Source organism: Prinia subflava, chromosome 11 (assembly GCF_021018805.1).
Source record: "Prinia subflava isolate CZ2003 ecotype Zambia chromosome 11, Cam_Psub_1.2, whole genome shotgun sequence".
NCBI classification, from domain to species: Eukaryota; Metazoa; Chordata; class Aves; order Passeriformes; family Cisticolidae; genus Prinia; species Prinia subflava.
The window spans coordinates 314,912-335,252 of record NC_086257.1 but is presented as its reverse complement, the minus strand read 5'-3'; the positions used below and the strand labels follow the sequence as shown (position 1 = coordinate 335,252).

The 20,341-nt window shown below is 39.6% G+C and overlaps 1 protein-coding gene across 4 annotated transcripts in view; it reads left to right on the top strand.

The window, feature by feature from the left end:
- Positions 1–20,341, top strand: part of CLSTN2 (calsyntenin 2) — a 353,548-nt gene that overhangs the window by 260,462 nt on the left and 72,745 nt on the right. For all 4 annotated transcript variants that reach the window (XM_063408692.1, XM_063408691.1, XM_063408690.1 and 1 more), the window contains exons 6-8: positions 609–794; positions 7,716–7,964; positions 8,461–8,582. In XM_063408692.1, coding sequence (XP_063264762.1) covers positions 609–794; positions 7,716–7,964; positions 8,461–8,582 — 557 coding nt within the window. The remainder of the gene's footprint in view (positions 1–608; positions 795–7,715; positions 7,965–8,460; positions 8,583–20,341) is intronic.

The window sequence follows — 20,341 nt, the reverse complement described above, 5'->3', positions numbered from 1 at the left end:
TGGCTCCCTGAGGCAGGCAATTGTTTGAATGTTGTGGGCTGTGAGGCATCTGCATAAGCATAGATTAGTCAGATCTGGCTGGAAGCATGTCATTCTTTCAGCTGGAACTTCCTGTCATTAGTGCTTCACAAAATTAGGAAGATGTTCAAAGACATGAAGTGGCACTACAGAGGTGTTATATTAGAATGATGTGTGTAGCCTGGTCCTTGGAGGAATTTGTTCTTATCACAACACTGTGAAATCTGACCAAATTGGGTGCAGCAGACACCTCCTCCCTGCAGAGCTGGTTTGTAGTCTGTCACGGGAATGTGGGCACTGCAGCTCCAGACTGACACCAATTAGCACTCCTTGTCAGGAGATGTGTGTAGCCCCTGCTTGTGTGACTCAACCAGCAGTAGTGTTACTTAAGTGAGCCTGACACTCTTAGAAAAACCATGCCAAAATCCATTTTTTTAGGACAGTAGCTTATTGACGCCAAGTTCAGAAATGCTTATTTTTACCATAGAAAGTGACCTCTGAGAACAATATGTCATTTGAAATTATATAGCTCTCTTCCCTTTTTTACTCACCATTGGATCTTGTTGTTTTTGATTTGTTTGTTTTTCCAGACTGGAACAAACGGATTGAATACAGGCCTGGCTCTGGCAGCATACCCTTGTTTCCCAGCATCCACCTAGAAACGTGTGATGGACCAGTGTCCTCAATCCACACCACCACTGAACTGCAGACCAATTACATTGGAAAAGGCTGTGATCGTGAAACCTACTCCGAAAAATCTCTGCAGAACTTATGTGGTATGAGTATGGATTTCAGTTGACGTAATAGTGTTTTTGCAGACTAGGCACCAGTTCCTTGTGACCTGTAAGCATGCAGCATTTGGAATTAGCTCAGCTGGCTCACTTTGTAGCAATGAAAATAGAGTTGTGATATTTGACAGCTGCTCCATCCTTTTCCATTTGTTTTCACTCTACTTCATACTTTCTCCCTCCCTTCTTTGTAACTTTTTTCTTTCCTGCTTCTATTCTCTTCTTGATTTTTCCTTCTTCGTCATTCCACCTCTTTCTCCTTCATTGTTCTCTCTGCTACAATACTGGTGTGACAGTGTAGTGATATTTCCAGTGTAGATTTGCCATCACAGGAAGACCATAGGACTTGAAGGGAATTGAATCTCCCTGTTGTGTTTCAGTCCTCTTGATTCAGCTTTCTGTTCTGCTGCTCAGTTCTATGCCAGAGGACAAACAAAAAGTAAAAGAATATTCTGGGCAATCATTTCAGCAAAAATATTTAAGAAACATAAACTTCAGATAAGAACTGACCAGGTGGAGAAATATTTCCTAATTTTTTTCCTCCCTTTTTATGCCTTTTGGTAACTTTGTGTAAAATGCAGAAGCCAATTTTGAAAGGCAGGTTAAATACTTGAAGATACTGCTGTATTTTTTTTCAGACTTTTTTTTCAGACTATCTGGCAAAGCAATGGCCACGCAATAATCCCTTTACCTTTTGAGATCAGATGTGTCTCCTGTTTTAATATCCTGTCTTTAGAGTCCTCCTCTGAAGCCCTGATGGTGTGGACATCAATTCTCATCAACTTCTCTATCTCTGCCTGGCTTCTGTTTGAGCTACAGTAGCAATTGTGCCATTTTTTCCATTTAAATGTGTGGATTTTGGGGTGCTCTGGTGTAGGACTTGCCTTTGCTCTGATAACCACCCAGAAGTGCTGCAGATATGTTAAGATCAAGATACTAACTTCTAGGAAATAATTTTTGTAAATGAAAAATTTCAGCCAGTGTTACTAAATTATTAAAAATGGAGAAGTAATTTACAGGGAAAAATAGTTGGCAGTTGCAATTATCGGTTATTAGTGGTGATGGAGAAAGGGAGGTAAAGGTGAGTAGGAGTAGTAGCATTGTCATAAAATCTGAATGTTTTCAACTTCAGAATTGCTTAGTTAAGATCACAGAAACAATCATGACTTCAATTCTGTGTCTCTATCCAACTGCCTAGAAGTGCAGATGAAAATCTGCATTTTAATCATGGTAATGGCATTAATTCTGAGAGCCTGAGCAAGGCTTGATTTCATAAAATATTAGAATTTTAATAAAGATGTTATAGCTAGATGTTATAGCTAAAGTCAAATACTTTTGCCTCCTCTAAGAAGCTGCATTGGCCGCCAAAAGAACATTGCTTTGTGCTGTTACAGACCTGAGCTGCAAATGGCACAGTCACAGTGCAGATCACTACCAACAAGACCTAAACCACAAAATTATTACCTTGAAATTGAACACTAATATCAACTATCTCCAACCATATTATCATTTCAAGTGTAGGGCTGAAAGAAGGTATCTTCAGCTGGTGTAAAAGTCCTTAGTTAAGGAAGGTTGTGCAAATTCTAAGGGGTTCAGTTTGCAGAGTGTGGCTAGACTGCCTCACCTGCTGACACTGGAGTAGAAAAGAGAATTACAGGCATTTCTCAGATCTGCCAGGGCCATTGTGGTGGCTGCAGGCAGCTCTGAGCAGTAGACAGACATCACTGCTGAACTTCAGCTCTGGCTCAGCACATCCATGAAGGAACAGAATGGAAAGCACTTGGGAAAATAGGTAAGAGTGTAAGAGTGTATGTAAATAGAGGGAAAATTCTCACTGCTGAAAGAATATCTTTTTTAGTCAAGGTTTTCTGTATCTTCATAGAGAGCAGACATGGTAGAAACTTGTAACAGCACTTTGATAAAAAGGTTGTAAATGACAATGTGCTTTACAATGAGAATTGCATTTAGCTGACCTGCACTTTGCTATTTAGTGTTTATTACCATCCTTAATGTAGAGAGAACTTTTATGAAAGCAGGTTAAATTATTTCTGGAAATCAGTTTTCTCCCAGAAATCACCTTATTGTAACTAATGATTGGATGATAAAATCCTTTGAAAAGGAAGAAAACCCTGATTTTTTTTTGTACAGTGAAACACTGTGTGATTGCAGAGAGTGTAGAACTGAGCACTCAGTTCTGCACCATGCAAAATGTATAATTAAAGATCCACTTTATAAACCCTGTGCTCATTTCTTCATTTATCTGTTGGAAATCTGGAAAAGGCAGATGCTAAGGAGGGTGAATTAAAATTCATTTTTATATGACAGAAGATTCAAGTATGCTTTTCAATAACCCAGAGATTTGCACTCCCTTGGGCAGTCAAGGTGGACATCTTAAATGATTAAATTACAACTTGAGTAATTTTAAAGTCAAGGAATTATTATTGTTGTGCCTCAAAGCATTTTAGTAAGCATTCTTTCACCTTGTCATCTGACAGTAAAAAAAAGTACAAACTGTCTAAAAGACACCATTTGGGCTGCAAAAACATATCAGAATAAATCACACTAAAATAGACATAGGTTAAGGAGCCTAAAATATAGTGGAAAGATGGCTCTGGTGCTGCCTCCTTTTCCTCTAAATGTAGATAAAATAGAAAATAGCAGGATTGCTAATTCTCACATGTGGCAGGTGGGAAACTGAGACAGGGAAACACTAGTAAAAGACTCCAGGCTCTGCTCCAGCTAGGATCCTGCCTTCTCTACATTATTCTTGGTGGTGTAGCATTACAAGAGGCTCAAAGAAAGTTGATTCTGATCATGATTCATCTGATCATGATTCATCTGATCATGAAGGACAATTTGGGCTGGATGTTATTGGATGATTCGTTTTCAGCTAAGCCAGCTCAGTGAGCAGCATCACTGGGTGCTTATCCTGGCACAAAGTTTGGAGCCCAAATGTGCAAGATTGGGAGAGGAGGAGGGGCCAACTACATAAATCACTTGTGAAAATAAGCACTTTTATATGCAAGAGGTGCCTCAGAGAGTGTCAGCCCAAAGCTGAGCTTCATGCAGCAATTGCTGCATTGTTCTGGAAGCAGTTTAGGAGAAAATGGCATCAGGCACTACATTTTGGAAGATCACTGATCCAGTGATAAGACTGTTCTGGGAACGCCTCCAGAGAGATCTTTGCATTGCTCTAAGTCTGTCTCTGTACATGGCTGAGCAGCCTGCGGCTCTGGCTGGTTTTAATAGGATAGGAAAAGCATGATTTATTCCAGCCAAATCTCCCAAGCACGTAGACCAATGGTTTTTCTCAGGGCAGGATCAAAACACTAACAGGATGAGATTCCAAACTTAGCCATAAATCTCCATAAAAATATGGGCAGATAAAGTAGAACCTGTTGAGCTTGGTGCTGGTTACACAAGTGCAGTGTCCTGTATTATCCAGAAATACAATTTATAAAACAAATACACTTTGTCTCCATACTCAAACTATGAACATGTAGGTATTAGGTTTGGTATTGAAAATGTCACTTCAAAATAGCCTCATTTTACAGTAATACATTTTGGAGAAGAATCCAATACATTCAGTTACAGAATAAGGTGAACATTTCTAAATCATAACTATAATACTTTAAAAAAAACCACTGTATTAAACAATTATACACACTTTTGGCTTAAATTTTTTGTACTCCTGCAGAGATTTGGGATCTTTTATCTCTTCTTGGATGGTGAAGGACAGCAGAACATCTTAGCAGGGGATTTTTAATGCCATCACAGTTTGCTCACTATATTGTTACTTGACAAAGCAGCAACAGGAATACAAAGATTGTTTCTGCTTTTTACTCTTGGAATCGTATTTCCTTCTAAAGGCTGTCTTTTGCTAGTACGTAAATGCTCTGGGTAGCTCCTTGCATGGTTTTCATAGTGCCTGGCAGTTGTTAAGCTGTAAGCAAACACAGAGCTGTGAAGAACTGTGGTATTTTATCAGATCTTGGCATCATGATGTTTTCCATCTCGGTCTATCGCTAAAGAATACACAGAGTTCCATCCATCAAATATGTACCAGAAACCAGCACTGGAGTGACATTATCCGGTTGGGGTGAATCCCCCCTGTAAATGGGCATTCCTCCCAGCATTACTGGGGATATCCATGGCTGGCTGCTGGACACTGTGGGGCCTGTCCTGCATTCATCCCAACTGTGCTGTGTTTTACAGCACCATCCCCACGTACCTACCTGCTGTCAAGGAGGGAAGATAAATGCAGAAAATTTGTTTTGACTCCTAGCAGATCTTAAAATATCTGAAGAAATGTCATTAATTAATTTCAGAAAATAATGAACTTTTCTGAGAAAGGTAACTTTACATTACATTATTTTCTGTGGTTTTCTGTGCAGTACATTTAATCTAGAAAACTCTTGCTGGTTTATGATGGTGGGTATTTTATAATGTTTCAGTGATTTGTCATTGAGGCTAATAGGATCATTTGGGTAGTAAAATAGTCTAAAGAGTGTGAATCAGAACCCTGGCCTATATTAAATTAATCTTCACAGCTTTTTCATTGGTTTCTCATTGTGTTATTAATTGTACTAGTTTCACGTTCACCAATTCTGACCTTTTCCAGCCAATGCACCAAATTTGTGATGGTTTTTTGTGCCTACTCTCTTTTCTTTCTGTGAGATAGACTTTGTGAAGAAGAAGGCAAAACAGGCCTAACTTAAAGGTTACAAAGATAGTTTTATTAACACACACTAAAGGAAAGAAAGAAAAAAATTGAAATACAAAAAAATTTGAACTCTTCAAAACTCTTCTCCCTTCCCCACAAACTGTTTACTTTCCCACAACCAACACAGAGAGACAAAGCCGTGATTTTCAGTTAGTTTCACCATTTAAACATAATCTTTCATCACTTTGGGAGAGGAATCTCTCTTGATGTCCCATGGAATTTCCCCACTGGCCACTTAATTGTCTGGTGGGTTTTAACTGCCACAAAAAACCAGCTGCCTGGTCAAAACCCCTGCTCCTGTGACCCCTCCCATTAGCAGTTTCCCAAGCTGCTTATGGGTCATGGGTCTAGATTTTTGCATATTAGGGTGTCACCTTTTAAAGATGCGCAACTCAAAGGAACAAATGATTCTTCTTCTCAGGGAACAGAGATATCTTCTCACTTCTTCACTAGCACAAAGGACTTACCTCTATCTGTGTTCAAGCATCTTATAAGACCAGTATCACTTAGCCTATCACACACACTTTTGTTCAAAATCCTCACACAATTTTGAGCAACATCTCCCTAAATGCATATCTTCCCATGATTTTAAGGGATATGTTAATCCAGTTTCTATGGTTTACATCAAGAGAACTCCAGTCAGAAATGTCCACTTCTGCAATCCCTTCTTCCAATAATCTTTATCAGTTCTTCCAATGATTTTATATCATGCTGTCTCTCTACATGTTCCTTCATCTTCCTTCCTCTTCCTCTCAGGGAAGGGTTGGAGTTCTGAAAGCTTCAGTTTCCCAGGAAAGGGTAAAATCTACCCAGGCCTGCAATGGTCGTGTGATCTTTGTGGGTAGCAACTTCTCCAGCTGCCATCCTCAGAGCAGCTGGGCTTCTCCTCCCTTCTCCTCTCTGCCTCGGGGTCACCGGAGGAGAGAGAGAGAGAGGGGACTCTGCCCACCCCTCGATGGCATATCGGGGTGGGCTCGGCCCAGCTGGCTCCAGGGGGCAGACAACCTCCCCTCCCCCACTGGAAGCCCACAGAGACCGACCAGGCCTGTGGCCGCCTCCCCCGCCTGGCAGGGGGAGCGGCAGGGCCCGGCCGGCCTGAGCTGACTCCCCCGAGGAGGGAGGGAGCAGCAGGGCCTGGCCAGCCTGAGCCGCCCTAACAGAATGGCTGTCTTGGTTTGGAAAGACAGGTATCTGTCAGGGAAAAACTGGAGTTTTCCTTGGAATGGAGAACATAAAAACCCCCTCCCTCCAAATTATCACAATTTTGCAATTAGGAGCTTTCAGGCAAAAATGTGAGAATAGGAATAACAGTTGTTTGCTAGGAATATTAAAAAAAAATACAAATGCAGTAGTACAAAAAAACAAACAAGCAAACAAACAAAAGTCCTAGAAAACCCTGAGAGTCAGAAATACTACCTGACACCCTGTGTGTCAGGGTGTCGGAAGCAGTCCAAATAAATCCTCCTGGAGTAACAGATGTTGTTCTGTGGAGAAGAGATGATCCTGTAGGAAAAAAAAAAAAAAGGTTCCAGTGCTGGCAAGATGGGTCCGGTCTTCCTCCAAGAATCCAGTGGAAAACAGGCTGCTTGAGTGTTCCTACATCTCAGTTTTTATCTTGGTAGAAATGGTTGGCTTCCCCCTCACTGGGTAGAGCCTCTCCCAGTGGGATGATGTAATGTGTCATGTCCCTGGTGAGCCTTAATGCCCCATTAACAGAAGATATGCCTCCCAGAGGGTGGACACTAGTGAAAGAGATAAGAAAACACTGCCCCACCTGGTTTTAATAGCTGGTCTGTTATCAGAAGGCACCTTCCCCCCTCCCCCCAGGAGTTACAAGAGATAAAGAGAAAAAAAAAATCTTCCAACTGGTTTCAACAGATGAAATAGAATGCGCATTTTTTGGCTACATAACGCAAGACAACGGCCCAGCTCAGTGATACCTGTGGCCAAGTGGCCAGAAGGAAAGGGCTGACATGTCCTCACTCAGAATTTTATATGGGCATTCCTCAAAGTTGCAAAGTTGCATCTAGCTTCCTCAATGGTTCAACAATATGTCAGTATTTAAAAATGAACTCTGATAGGTGCCTGTCTGAAAACAATTCCAAGATCCTAACAGGGAACTGTTTCCACTTTAACTAAAAACCAACCTGTGTCAACCTATAACATTCATTAAATGTGATTTGCAGGAGCTTCCTCAGGTGCCATTGACCTGTTACCATCTCCCAGTACAACGACCAACTGGACAGCTGGGCTCCTTATGGATAGCAATGACATAATTTTTAAATTTGATGGAAAGCAAGGAGCCAAAATCCCAGATGGAATAGTCCCAAAAAATTTAACTGATCAATTCACCATCACTCTGTGGATGAAACATGGACCTAGTCCTGGATTAAGAGCTGAGAAGGAGACTATTCTCTGCAACTCTGACAAGACAGGTGAGTCTCTGTATGGAAAAAATGTTATGTAAAGGGAAAATTAGCAGCAGTAGAGTGTTGCCATCTCTCCTCATTTAATTTGGTCTGAAAAAAAACTAATCTCAGATGGTGACATTCCAAACATTGCTGACTTGAGAGATTATTGAGGGGCCTGATGACTACCTAAATTTCAAACACAGCTGGGATAACACAGCTAGAGATTTCAAAGGAATTGATTGTTAAGTATGGGGTTTATTATTATTATTTAGATTGGGAAAAACACTTCTAATTTTTCACTGAAATTAGTTAGATGAAATGCATATTTGGATTTTATTGATTAGCTGGCACAGGATGATACCATGAACAAAGTTGATATGGCATAATTCAAGAAGAGCCCTAACAATCCATGAAAAGCTCAGTTCTTTGGGGTTCCTCTGACGTGGCGGGGTGCTGTCAGTGGGCAAGGCTCCCAGACAAAGTGCTGTGTGTGGTGCTGAGCCAGGTGTGTCCCCCGCAGAGATGAACCGGCACCACTACGCGCTGTACGTGCACAACTGCCGCCTCGTGTTCCTGCTGCGCAAGGACTTTGACCGCGCTGACACCTTCCGCCCCGCCGAGTTCCACTGGAAGCTCGACCAGGTACCTCCCTCGTGCTGCCCAAGGTCCTCCTCAGCTCCTCTAGACAGCACAGGGAACCACTCAGATCCGTCTCAGATCCCAGATCCCGCCTCCTCAGCTCCTCTAGACAGCACAGGGAACCTCCCAGATCCCAGAGCAGCTGTCTGGAGTCTGTCAGGAGTCTGTCTGAAATCTCTTGCAATTACACTGCAACTTGCAGCTGTTACATCTCTAATTAGTATCCACATAAAAAGAGAGAAATGTGTTAATTTTGTCAAGTCATTTTATGCACTAGTGGTTTTTTGGTTTTTTTTTAAATTGAGCCACTTTAAATGGTAAGTAGAGGTTTATATACTTCGGCAATGGAGAGAGATGTGACATTGCATATAGTTCCCTAAAAGTTTTCCATTTATCATTTTTATAAAATCTGCTTTATCAGCATAATGGAAGTGATGGAAACCTTTTCAGTTTCCAAAAAAAAAAGAGAGTATGCTGACACACAGAAAGGCACTTCTGTTATATTGTAAATCAAATCTGCAGACCTTTTCTTTCATCTGCTGTGCTGTATCTAACTTCATCTTATTATTAAAATCATATTGCAAGAAAATTATTATTAAAGAGATAAGAGTTGCCTTTCATAGTTTTATTAATTCTAGACAGGATAAGGATCATTTGGATGAAAGAAGACAGACTTCAGTAAAGTACTATTTTTTCAAAGCAATTTTCTTCTTATCTCTGAGTACAAACTATGCTATTGAAACTTTAGCTGTTGGAATGTTTATTTTTCTAATTCACCTTCTAAATGCATATAGAAATGAGATCGTCATTGTGTTTATCAGATAAGCATGGTAAGAAAGTCTGTGATGGTCATAGCACTCACTTTGCATTTACACTTACCATTCTGGAATCAGTTTGTGCTGTACTCGATATGAAATCTTACAGTGTCTCAAAACAAATTGAAATTAAATCATATTGAAGATTGCAAGTCAGGAGTGTCTTGGTTTGGAAAGACAGGTGTTTGCTAAGGAAGGCAGGAGCCTCCCTTGAAATGTAGCCCCCCTGTCTCTGAATTACTACTTTGAAATTAAGGGGCTCTCAGGCAAAGATATGGGAATAGGAATAACAGTTCTTTACTAGGAAAATTAAAATAAAAATCAACCCAAAAAAACCCCCAAAAAAACCAAAAACCAAAACAAAAAAACGACTGACAGTCAGAATACAACCTGACACCCTGTTGGTCAGGGTGTTGGTAGCAGTCCCGTCAAGTCCTCCTGGAGTGATGGACATGGTTTTGTTGAAGCAACAATCTTGTAGAAGGGTGTAGTTTTCTTCTGTAGGTCCAATGGTGGTGTAGATGGGTTCAGTCTTTCTCTGGGAATACAGTGGAAACAGGCTGTCCTGCTGTTCTGAATCTTAGATTCTATCCAGGTAGGAATGCGGGGCTCCTCCCACTGAGTGGATCATCTCATGATGGGAGATGTAATTTTATCAGTCCTGCAGTGAGACTCAATGGCCCACAGAAGATATCCCCCTGGAGAGAGGATGGGTCATGGAAGAGATAAAGAACACTGCCCCACCGGGTTTTAACAGATGGTAATAGAATACATACTCTTGGTTACATCTTGCATTGCAACCTAAGACTAGGATTAACTGATATTACCTCAGACAAGGCTGTTCTGAGTGCTGAAGATGGACTTGTATTTCTAAACTCTGTACTAAACATCTAAATTAATGATAATGCAAAGTTTTGGGGAAGTATTTGGATTTTGAAACTTGAGTGCAGTCAGCTTCTGTGTCCTTACAATGAGAGAGAACCAGTGTCCTCTCAATAAATTAAATTTGCGTGTGACTCCTGTGACTTGGCCATAAGCCTTCCTAACTACTATGAAAACTCCTACATGATGGAAACTAGAGACAAAAAATATTTTTGTAGGTTACTTGATGAATTTCCTTTCATTCAGCTGCTGTCAGTTGATTTCCACATTATATTTTCAGCTGTTGTTTATAACAGAAAAAGAAAGTAAGATTAAAGTATAAATAAAGTTTGTTATGGGTTGTGTGTCCAGACTTCCATGAAGATAAATTTGTATTGTCATAGTGATACTGTTCTAAGTTTTGTCATGAAGGGACCTCATAAACATTGCTGCTTTGTCTTTTCTTCATGCTCCACATGTCTATATGGTAGAGTAAATTAAAAGAAACTGAAAATAAAACATAGGTGAATAATGGGCTAGGAAGGAACTTACATGGTTTTGAAGACAAGGCAGTGAGAAATTGTCACTATAATGCAGTAAAATGATGCTTTCTTCTAACTGTATACTCAGAGTGGTCTATCTTAGAAAGCACAGGATATTTTAAAACTGCATCATAAAGCAAATTAGGATCCTACTCAATATGAAAAGAAGCTGGGCTAGACTTTCAGGAGCAGATTAAGTTGATTATTTGCATATTTAGACACTGACATACCTCTGGAAATCTTACCTTCATTCTGTAGTGACTAATCCTCTGAATCACTGTTGTTGTTTTTGTTTTGTTAAGAAAAGCCCGGGAATGGAGCTGTGCCTAGCTGCTGTCCCTGTTTCCCCACCTGCCCTGTGGGACAGGGCAGGGCAGAAATTACTCTGCAAGACCCTCCAGGGCTTGGTCCTAAGCAAAGCCACTTTATTGTTAAGCTCACTTTTATGAGTGCAACAATCCAGAGATTGTTTTTGCTGAGAAATTCAGTGACCTTGGAAGAGGGTGAAGCTTGAACTGGTGAAATCATTTATCACTCTCACTGCGGAACAGTAAAATTTATGACACCAGCTGCTCTGGGCTCTATCTACTCCACAAGATTCCTCATTCTTTCAGGGCACTGACCAGGAATGTGAGCTTATTGTCATTCCAGGTTTAATTTAATTGTCTAGATCTCATTTCTGTGGTGGATGAGTATGGCACACACCCTCGCTGCAGGCTCTGTCCTTGTCTGGATACAAGGATCCATGGAACATTTTATACAGCTGCACCTGAGCAGTGCATCTGGAGCCTCTCGACACCATGACAGCCTTGCACAAGAAGTGTCTGGAACCTCCACATGACAGTGTCTGCCAGGTTAGCTCTGGGAAGATTGTCTTCAAGTCAGTTCATAAACCTAAAGATTTATTTCCAGTATAGCTTTCAGCTTATTTGGCCCTATTTGTTCCATTAATGGCCTTTGCTAGTTGATTTTTTCACTTACTGCACTGAGCCGTGACCTGAGAGTGCCATAGCCCTGGGCAGACGTGCCTTTACCAGAGACCTGCTGACATGGGAGCTCTGCAAAATGTGCTGATAATCAGAGGTATCAGACCTTTTACTGTGGGTATCCTTGTTATTTATAAGAAACATGGGAAAAAAGAAATGTGGATAGTTTGGGATTTTCCCCACTTTCATCCCTTTGCAAATTAAGTGTCTTAGTTGTGAGAGAATCCATTAGCAGTAATCTGGAAGAAAAGGTATGGAAAGAGCAATGTTAAAGAAAATCATTGTCAGGTCTGTAACTCTAGGTAATAAAAACTGCAATAGATGCCCAGTTAGAGGAGGTTCCTTCCTTTTACTTACTCCCATTTCCTTGTAAGCCCAGGTGTTCACACTGTTTCAGAATCATGACCTTTTTTCTGAGTTTCCTGTTCAAAAATTTAAGTTATCATGATGTATTTGTCAACATTTATGTCATTTCTTTTCTCAAAGTATTAGACACTTTTTAAACCAAAGAACTTATTACAAAAAGTTTTGTTATCAAAGGAATCTAAATAATCATCAAATTATCTCAAATAGACAGGAACATAGGTGTGATTTTAAGTGAATTATTTAGGCAGCCAAATATGCATTTGGGCCATCTAAGAATAACATATAAAATATTAAAACTGTTTCTTTGAATTTCTTAGAAAGCTGTGAACAGAACCAAAATTGTAGTTTGAGTGATGAACCAAGGCATTCAAGCCTTTGGTGACAGTGGAATACATAACATTAAATAGGAGGGTGTATTTCACACTCTGTTCAGCACAGGTATTACACTTTTCATACAAATATGAGGACAGTCAAGCCAAAAGGTATTTTCCCTTCTCCTAAATCAATAGGATAGCAACATTTTTTTTTTAGCAGGAGAAGGTATCTGAGCCAGAGATGAACAATTTTTTCATGTACTTTATTCACAGTGCAACTTTATTTTCAGGATGTTATCATTCTGCAAACAGCCTTCACCCTACAAGCAACATTTATGTTGATCCCATTAAAAACAGGGAATGCAGTGCATGGTGTGGAGTTATTCTAAGTCAGCAAAAACCAGTTAAACATACAGGAAGATACTGTTTCTTTACTACAAGGAGATAAATTGCTTTGAATAATCCAGAATTAACCTGCAGTGCTTTTCACTGTGAAAAACCCCAAAAGAATTAATTTTCTAATAGGAACTACAGATGTTTTAGATAAATCTAAATGTGGTGTATTTTGTATGTGTGGGCATGGAGCTGCTAAAGGATCAAGGCAAAGCCTTGGTTTGCACATCACCACTTCAGTGGCCACACACCCACCAGGGTCTTTCCCTGGAGGAAGCAGTCATGCCCAGTCAAGCCCTTCACTCCCAGCTCCTTTTTTAAAATCAGTACCTTCTCAAGGATGTGGTAGACCAGGATCTGACTTTCGAAGGAATTTGTTATATGATAAGAGGCTGAAGTTACATTGATTTGGTATCTGGATTCTTTATATATATATATAGAGAGAGAGAGAGAAAATTAGTAAAATTGGATATTTCCAACAAATAACAAGAGTTATGCCTGGAAGTTGTTCTTTTATGCTGGATTGTTAGACCTTGTTTAGAATTGTTATTTGTGTGCATTCAGTTTTGAGAAGAACACCCTTCATATAATGAAAGGTGTGAGTGGGCTCCCTCTTGAGAGATTCAGAGAGAGAGAAAATGAGTGAATACTTATGGAAAGTACACATAAACCCCAGTCCAGGACGGGTAAGGGTACACAGAGAGACAGGATGCTGCAAGTTTCCATCAGCTCTGCCTGTGCAAGAAATTCCTCCTCTAGGTAAACGCCCTCAGGCTTGCCAGTCCCATGCTTTTCAATATGATCCTCTATTTGAAGTCAACTTTTTTTATGATGGAGTTTAGTTGTTTATTACTTGAAGCTCAAAATAGTTTCTTATGCTCTTAAACACTTACTTTAGAAATTGGTATGCAGGCCTGCACTGCTTTATGCATACACCTTTAATAAAACTGCAGAAACAAATCAGTGAGGTGTTTGCCTGCAGAGCCAGTAAGAGAGAAATGATAAATTAATCACTAATTCTGCAACAGAAATGAAATAATTCCAGGACTTAAAAAGTCTTTGTGGCATTCCTGGCACCTCAAGTGCCTTCCATTACAGCCCTGTCTATTCTGACACACTTTATTGCCACTTTCCATCTTTAAATGCTATTTTGACAAATATTTTTTCAGTGTCTTGCTTCAAAACAGTTTTTGGTAGCACAAGGATGAGTCACCAGTGATGATAAATGCCAAAAATACTCTTTGAGATCCCAAAGAAAGACGCTTGTTTAATGTAAGTTTTTAATGCAACTACTCTATCACTGATAATAACAAAATCTTGACAAACCAGTCACAGTGGCTGTCCAGAACTTGCTTTATGACATAAAGAAGTTCCCTTGGGCCCCTCTAAAGTATTCCCTACAAACTAGTGTGGGTTTGTGGATTTCTGATTTCTGCAGTACAGTCCGATGTGAAATGCAGTGACTGCTCTGTGCGTCTGTAAAACTTCTACGACCTTAAGGAGCGACCAAGTGTGGGCCTGATGTTTTTGGGCCTTAGAGATTTTAGCCTGCTGGTAGCTGCTAACTCCTTTCCCAAGGGAAAATTTCTTAGGAAAGCTTTTTCCCAAAACAGTCTTGGCAAAAAACAACTATCCTTTCCCAAGGGGTGTTTGCCGTTCTGGTTTTCAGAGAGAATCAAATATGGGTCTCCCACGTGGTAGGCAGGGACTTCAGCTACTACACTTCTGGGGAAGTATACTTGTTTTGCCAAGATTGTTTTGAGAAGAAGCTTTCCTAAGAAACTTTTCCCTTGGGAAAGGTGTTAGCAGCTACCAGCAGGCTAAAATCTCTAAGGGCCAAAAATATCAGGCTCACAACCAAGATGAATATTTTATAATTTCTCTACTTGCTTTTGCTTGAAGTTATTTGGACATTTTTCTGCATATTTCTGTTCTACATTTTGCAATTTTCTGACCTGTTTTATTACAGCTTTATGACACTGGTATGGGATTTTTACACCTGTTCATACCCAGTTATTGTTCCCCAAGATTTTAAATCAGCTGGGTCGACCCTTCTGAAAATGATTCCTATTACGTGCTGTCATTTGGGTCTTACATGGACAACTGTTTTTCCCATATGTAGTTATGGTGATTCCCAAGGGAAGTTAGAACTGTTGCAAACATCCTTTAGATGCTAAGACACCCGTTTCTCAATCAAGGCAAGAAAAATAAAAGGAAGGAAACTTCAAAGAAAAAAAGGAACTTAAAATTGTCTATAGCACCATGAAATAATAAAAAGTATAGCATTCTTAATACATCCTGTGAGGAGGCCCGCAAAATAATTCCATTTCTTAGAGAAAATCTTAGAGATATGGAGTTATTAATACACCTGAACAAGCTGGATTAATACCCTGGTTTTACAGTACTCTGGGAACTCAGGAAGCTGAAAGCCTAGAATGGAAATTCCCAATCAAATCAAACTATAATTTGAAGGTGAACAGTCATATTTGTGATCTTATTTGTCAGCTATTTCTAATACTTCTCTTTTACACTGTCTGTGATTTATCACTTGGGCACCAGAATTTGTACAAACGTGCACAGCCTAGTTTGGAAATATTCAAGATCTGTTACTTGGGCAATTTCCTGAGGCCCCATCAGAAAATCTAGCATAAAGGGAAAGTAGGTTGGCTTTGAGGTGGTATCTGAAGCATTTCACAAAAGTAGGACTGACATCTTTATCCCTCCAAAGGCAGGTTAGGAGACAAAGAGGTTGTATTATTAATAAATATAAAATCATTTATCCATATACATGAACTGTTTATTCCAGCCTTGGAGCCAGGGTTTCTGGATGTCTGCAATTCAGGAATAAAGTATGGTGGTGTTTTTCCATGGATTTACATTAACATCTAGGTAGTCTCTTGACAATGTCAAAGCCTAGAAAGGCATATAGTCAAGCACATGGTGAAAAATTATGTAAAAATGCAGAACTGAGCAGCTTTCTAGTTCTACAGTTAAAAGCAAAGCAAGAGTTGCTGCCTAACTGCAGTCAGCAAGTGTTACTGAACTGACATATTTGCTTGATGCAATTTAGCATCAAGAAAGGTGAGTTATAATGGAATTATTTCATCATGAATGAACTACTGATCTAATTTACTGAGACACCTGGAAGTTACAACATGACAGCACAAAGACATTTTGCAGCTACAGTACATAATCAGGCTTTTCAGATGCTTTATCTGTCAGCATGATTAAGCAATTTCATTATTTAAAGTTGTAATTAAGCCATCCCTATTTTTGTAACCTACTGTGAAAATCAGTATTACACATTACGAGTTTCAAGGCTACAAAAGCAGCTCACAGCTTGCATGCAAATCAGTTTGCAAACTTTTCCTGTCACTGCAGTGGTCATGTGTCACTGCCACAAGTGAACGTACCTTAAATAGAAAGGTTCTTATTTGAAAGCTGCATTTTCTAATGCAGTTATTTACTTGCACCAAATAAGAACTTGATCTCCTAATCTTCCCTTTTTATACTTTACCCACTAAATTTTTATTTTCTTATATTTATTATTGAAATTGTAGTGGGTTTACGTCATACAACCTTGGCACAGAGAAAGGTGCCCTTTATATATTCCCTTAAAATGCCTTTCAGCTTTACCTCTTACTTTCTAAGTAATGCCTAATGTTCTAAAAAGATACTATTATGGTTGCTAGTGGTTTAGTAAAAGTTGTATCAGGCATTTGTCATGTGAAAGTAGCCATATAAACAACTCCAACAACTCCCCATCCGAGACGGTAGAGTCATTTAGCTGTACTATGGATTTGTTAGTTCTCACTGCACCACCTCCCTAGGTCATCAAAATCAATATTTTTATTTACAGAGCTCCTGGCATATATTAGGAATGACCGTGCTGAGTAAACTAAATGCATGATTTACATGAATTTGAAGAAAGATCAATTTCACTTTTTATAAACAGCTCTGCTTTTCTAAGGATATTGACTGTCTTAAGACATAGATTTAAAAAACACTTTTTTGCATTCTCTAGGCTTACTAAAGAATTGATATCTGTTTGCCATATTGAACTTTGATGTTATTACCGTGTTTATGTGCTGCAGAAAGTAAAAAATTCCCGAGGGCTGCACAAGGCATCCACAGAGCTGATGAGCCAGTGTGAATTCACTGACATGGATCTGCTCTGGCCAAGATTCCAAACCTCTGCCTCCTTACCAATGGATATTCACTGTGTAAGGATAAAGGAGAATCAGCAGCCATTAAATAAGGTCAGGGTAACTGTGCAGGTTTCAGTTCAATGCCACCAATTAAAAATGTGCTCTTCAAGCTGTGCTTGGATCCATGAGCTTTGCCAGAGCATGGCAGAGCCGGGATAACTTCAAAATTTAACATTAACCATTCTCTCATTAGCAATTACGATCTAATTAGGTTACAAATAATTGTGGATCCACTTACAGTTTTGCAGCAGTACTAGTGCTCACTAGGAAATGGAAATCCTTATGAATAATTTCATGTCTTGAAAGGTTTTTCTACTTCAGAGTTGCATATTCTTTGTAAGCAGGCAATGAACCCTACAGAAACTTCCTAGGCAGGCAAAAGCAGGATCCTCACTTGAATTTTACATTAGCAGAACTTCTCTTCAAAGGAAATTCTAAGTGCAACTTTAATGTTAGAAATTACAAGTTTACTGAATAATAATTTCAGGAAAGTTCTTGGCATTCTTTGGTATTATTGATAGCTATGATATTTTTTGGCATTGGTTTTTAATTGCATAATAAAGTCATAGCAGACCTCCATCAGCAAGAAAATTTCCCAAAAGAAGCATCACTATGCCATAGAAGTTGCATAAAGTTCTGGAAGAGTATTATAACAAACCTTCCAATTTTAAAATATCCTCACAGCAGCTAATGAAGTTCCTATTTCCAATTTATTTACAACTGCTTGGAAAAAGACAAAAAGGTGCAGACTGATACTGCACAGATCTTCCTACCCCTGCTTTAGAGTTCTTCCAAATGGACAATTAAGGGTATTCCAGACACTCCCGAATTTTACTGCATCTTTTTCAAGCAGTTACTCAGAGTTCAGGGTCTCACTAAGTTCTTTTCCAATCTAACAGTGATCCTTTCATTACTGATTCAGTCATTTCCATTCCAGTTTGTTCACTCCATTGACCTGTGGACTCAAACCTGTTCAGAGGAATTTACTGTTGCTGTAATTGCACACATGGCCTGTGTGGCATTTTTTGTTCTTTCCTAAGTGGCCTCATGCCCTCTCTCCCTGAGGCACCTCTGCCATCACCCCAAGTGAGGGTTTGCTGCATTTCAGTGCACTCCCAATTGAGGGTTTGCTGCAGTTCCATGGCCAGCAGAGACCCTGATTTCAAATTCAGCCTTCATTTTCTGTATGATGAATATTTAAACAAATGTGGCTGATTTAATGAAAATTCTTGCAGTAATATACCACCCAGAGTTCAGCTAAAGTAAATAGAAGGAGAACTGGGATAACAGTTAAGTGTATTACAATTCCAACATAAAATGATGGTATTAATTTGGCTCTAGAGTGTGTGCAATAGGAGACTCCTGTATGTGCAGAGGTGACAGGAAATGTCCAGTTGCCTTCAGGTGATAAGAGATGTTGATGTCACACTTGGATTCCTGCCTGCGAGAGCAGGACTGCTCTTTCTCTCCTTGATTGTCACTTCCTAGCCCAAATGGACTAATTGTCCTTGGATTTCAGAAATACACAACTCTCAGCTGGCTGTGACTGTGGGAATACAGCTAATAACAAAGCAGGGCTCAGAGTACTGCTGAACTTGTGTTAGAAGTGGATGTGCAGCACCCTGAAGGAGAAAGCAAAAGATAAGTGTGTGCTTTGCTTGTAACAAACCATGCAAGGCAGTAAAGGCCTGTGCAAGTCTGTGTTAGCCTTTAGTTAAGCAATGTTACTAGGAAACATAGTTGTTGTTACAGTTGTTATGGCTTGAGCAAGTGGTTACTTTTAGTTCTAGGTGGAAAGGTATAAATACTGAGCTCTGGAATCAAAAAATCAGCTTCATGCATGCAAACCATGGAGACTCCATCTCTTCAATCACTGACAGCAGACAATTCACCTGTTGTCTTTATTTCTGCAGTTACAGTTGTTTCATGTCGTGTAAGACTTCCATATAACTTGGTCTGCGTCTGTTATTACATACTTTAGGAGAGCATGTTGGAAATTTTGTCCTTAACATTCAGATTTTTTTTTCTTTAAGTAATTTAAAATTTTGAAAGCAAATACCTGACCTATTTGGCAAAACCAAAAGGCAAAATTTTAAGTGTTTTTTTTTTAACCTGAAGAATCTGTTGTCCAATTTCTAACACTAGTAATTTCAGCACCCATTTACCAGTCAGCAAAACAGTGTTTTACTGGGAAAATTTCAGACAGCTCAATTGTGAGTGAATGTTTGAATCTTTAAACAATTACTTTAATGAGATCCATAAAATTTTAAGGGCTTGTGCAACACTGATACTGGAAATGTCTTGCCAGTCTATTTGTTTCATGTCCCTAACATCAACCCAGAACTACTCTGGGATGCAGATCCTCAATGCTAACTTGTTTCCTCCCATAAAAGTACTAAGAACATGATCATGATTAGTACTAAAAGCAAGCTGCATATTGACAAAATAACAGCATTCTCTGGCAAAGTCACAAATACAGCTGATAACTAATTACCTTCCTATGATATACAACATATAATCAGTCTGTCTGCAAAATGCCAGCTCTGTAATTAAAGTCCCAGCAGTCCCCATTTCACTAAAGAGACTATGCATAATATTTGGGTTTTATCATTTCCTGACTTACCTCTATGTATAAATACAGCAGCATGGACACACAACCATTTTTCACTTTACAGAAATTATTAAGGTAGCCAAGTATGACTTATTGCCACCTTTTAGCTGCATTAAAAACAAAATAGTATTTGCTTTTCTATGCATTATGTCCTAAGTGCCTGCTGGAGCAGAAGTAAATCCAAGACTAATCTGTGTGGAGAAGGAGCACCTATTTCTGCAGTGCCTTTGTGCTGCTGTAGCTGTCTCCAGCTCAGACTGCTGCAGTATCCAGAGCAGTGGGAGATTCCCCCCATGGTTCTCTGGAGAGATCCTCTCAATTCAGTGTGAGACTTATGTAAGAGCAAGGATTGTTTCATCCACAATTTGCACTGTGCACTTTCAACAGAGCAAATAATCTTTCAAGTAAATTACCTTTCCCCAAACGTGGAAATTGTGAGAGGTGTTTAACACCTCTGTCAGCTCCATCTGGCTTTGCTGAGCATGTTTAAAGCAACCCTTGCAAGCAGTCTCAGCACTTCCTTCAGAGATCAGAGCCTCTGAAGAGGGATTTGCCAAGTGATGGGAGCCTTCAAAGAGCGAGCAAAGGACAGGTCTGCAGCACCAGGCAGGATCCAGGTGGGCTGCCTTCTGTGTGCAGACCAGCCTGGGAACCCCAGTGTTTTCC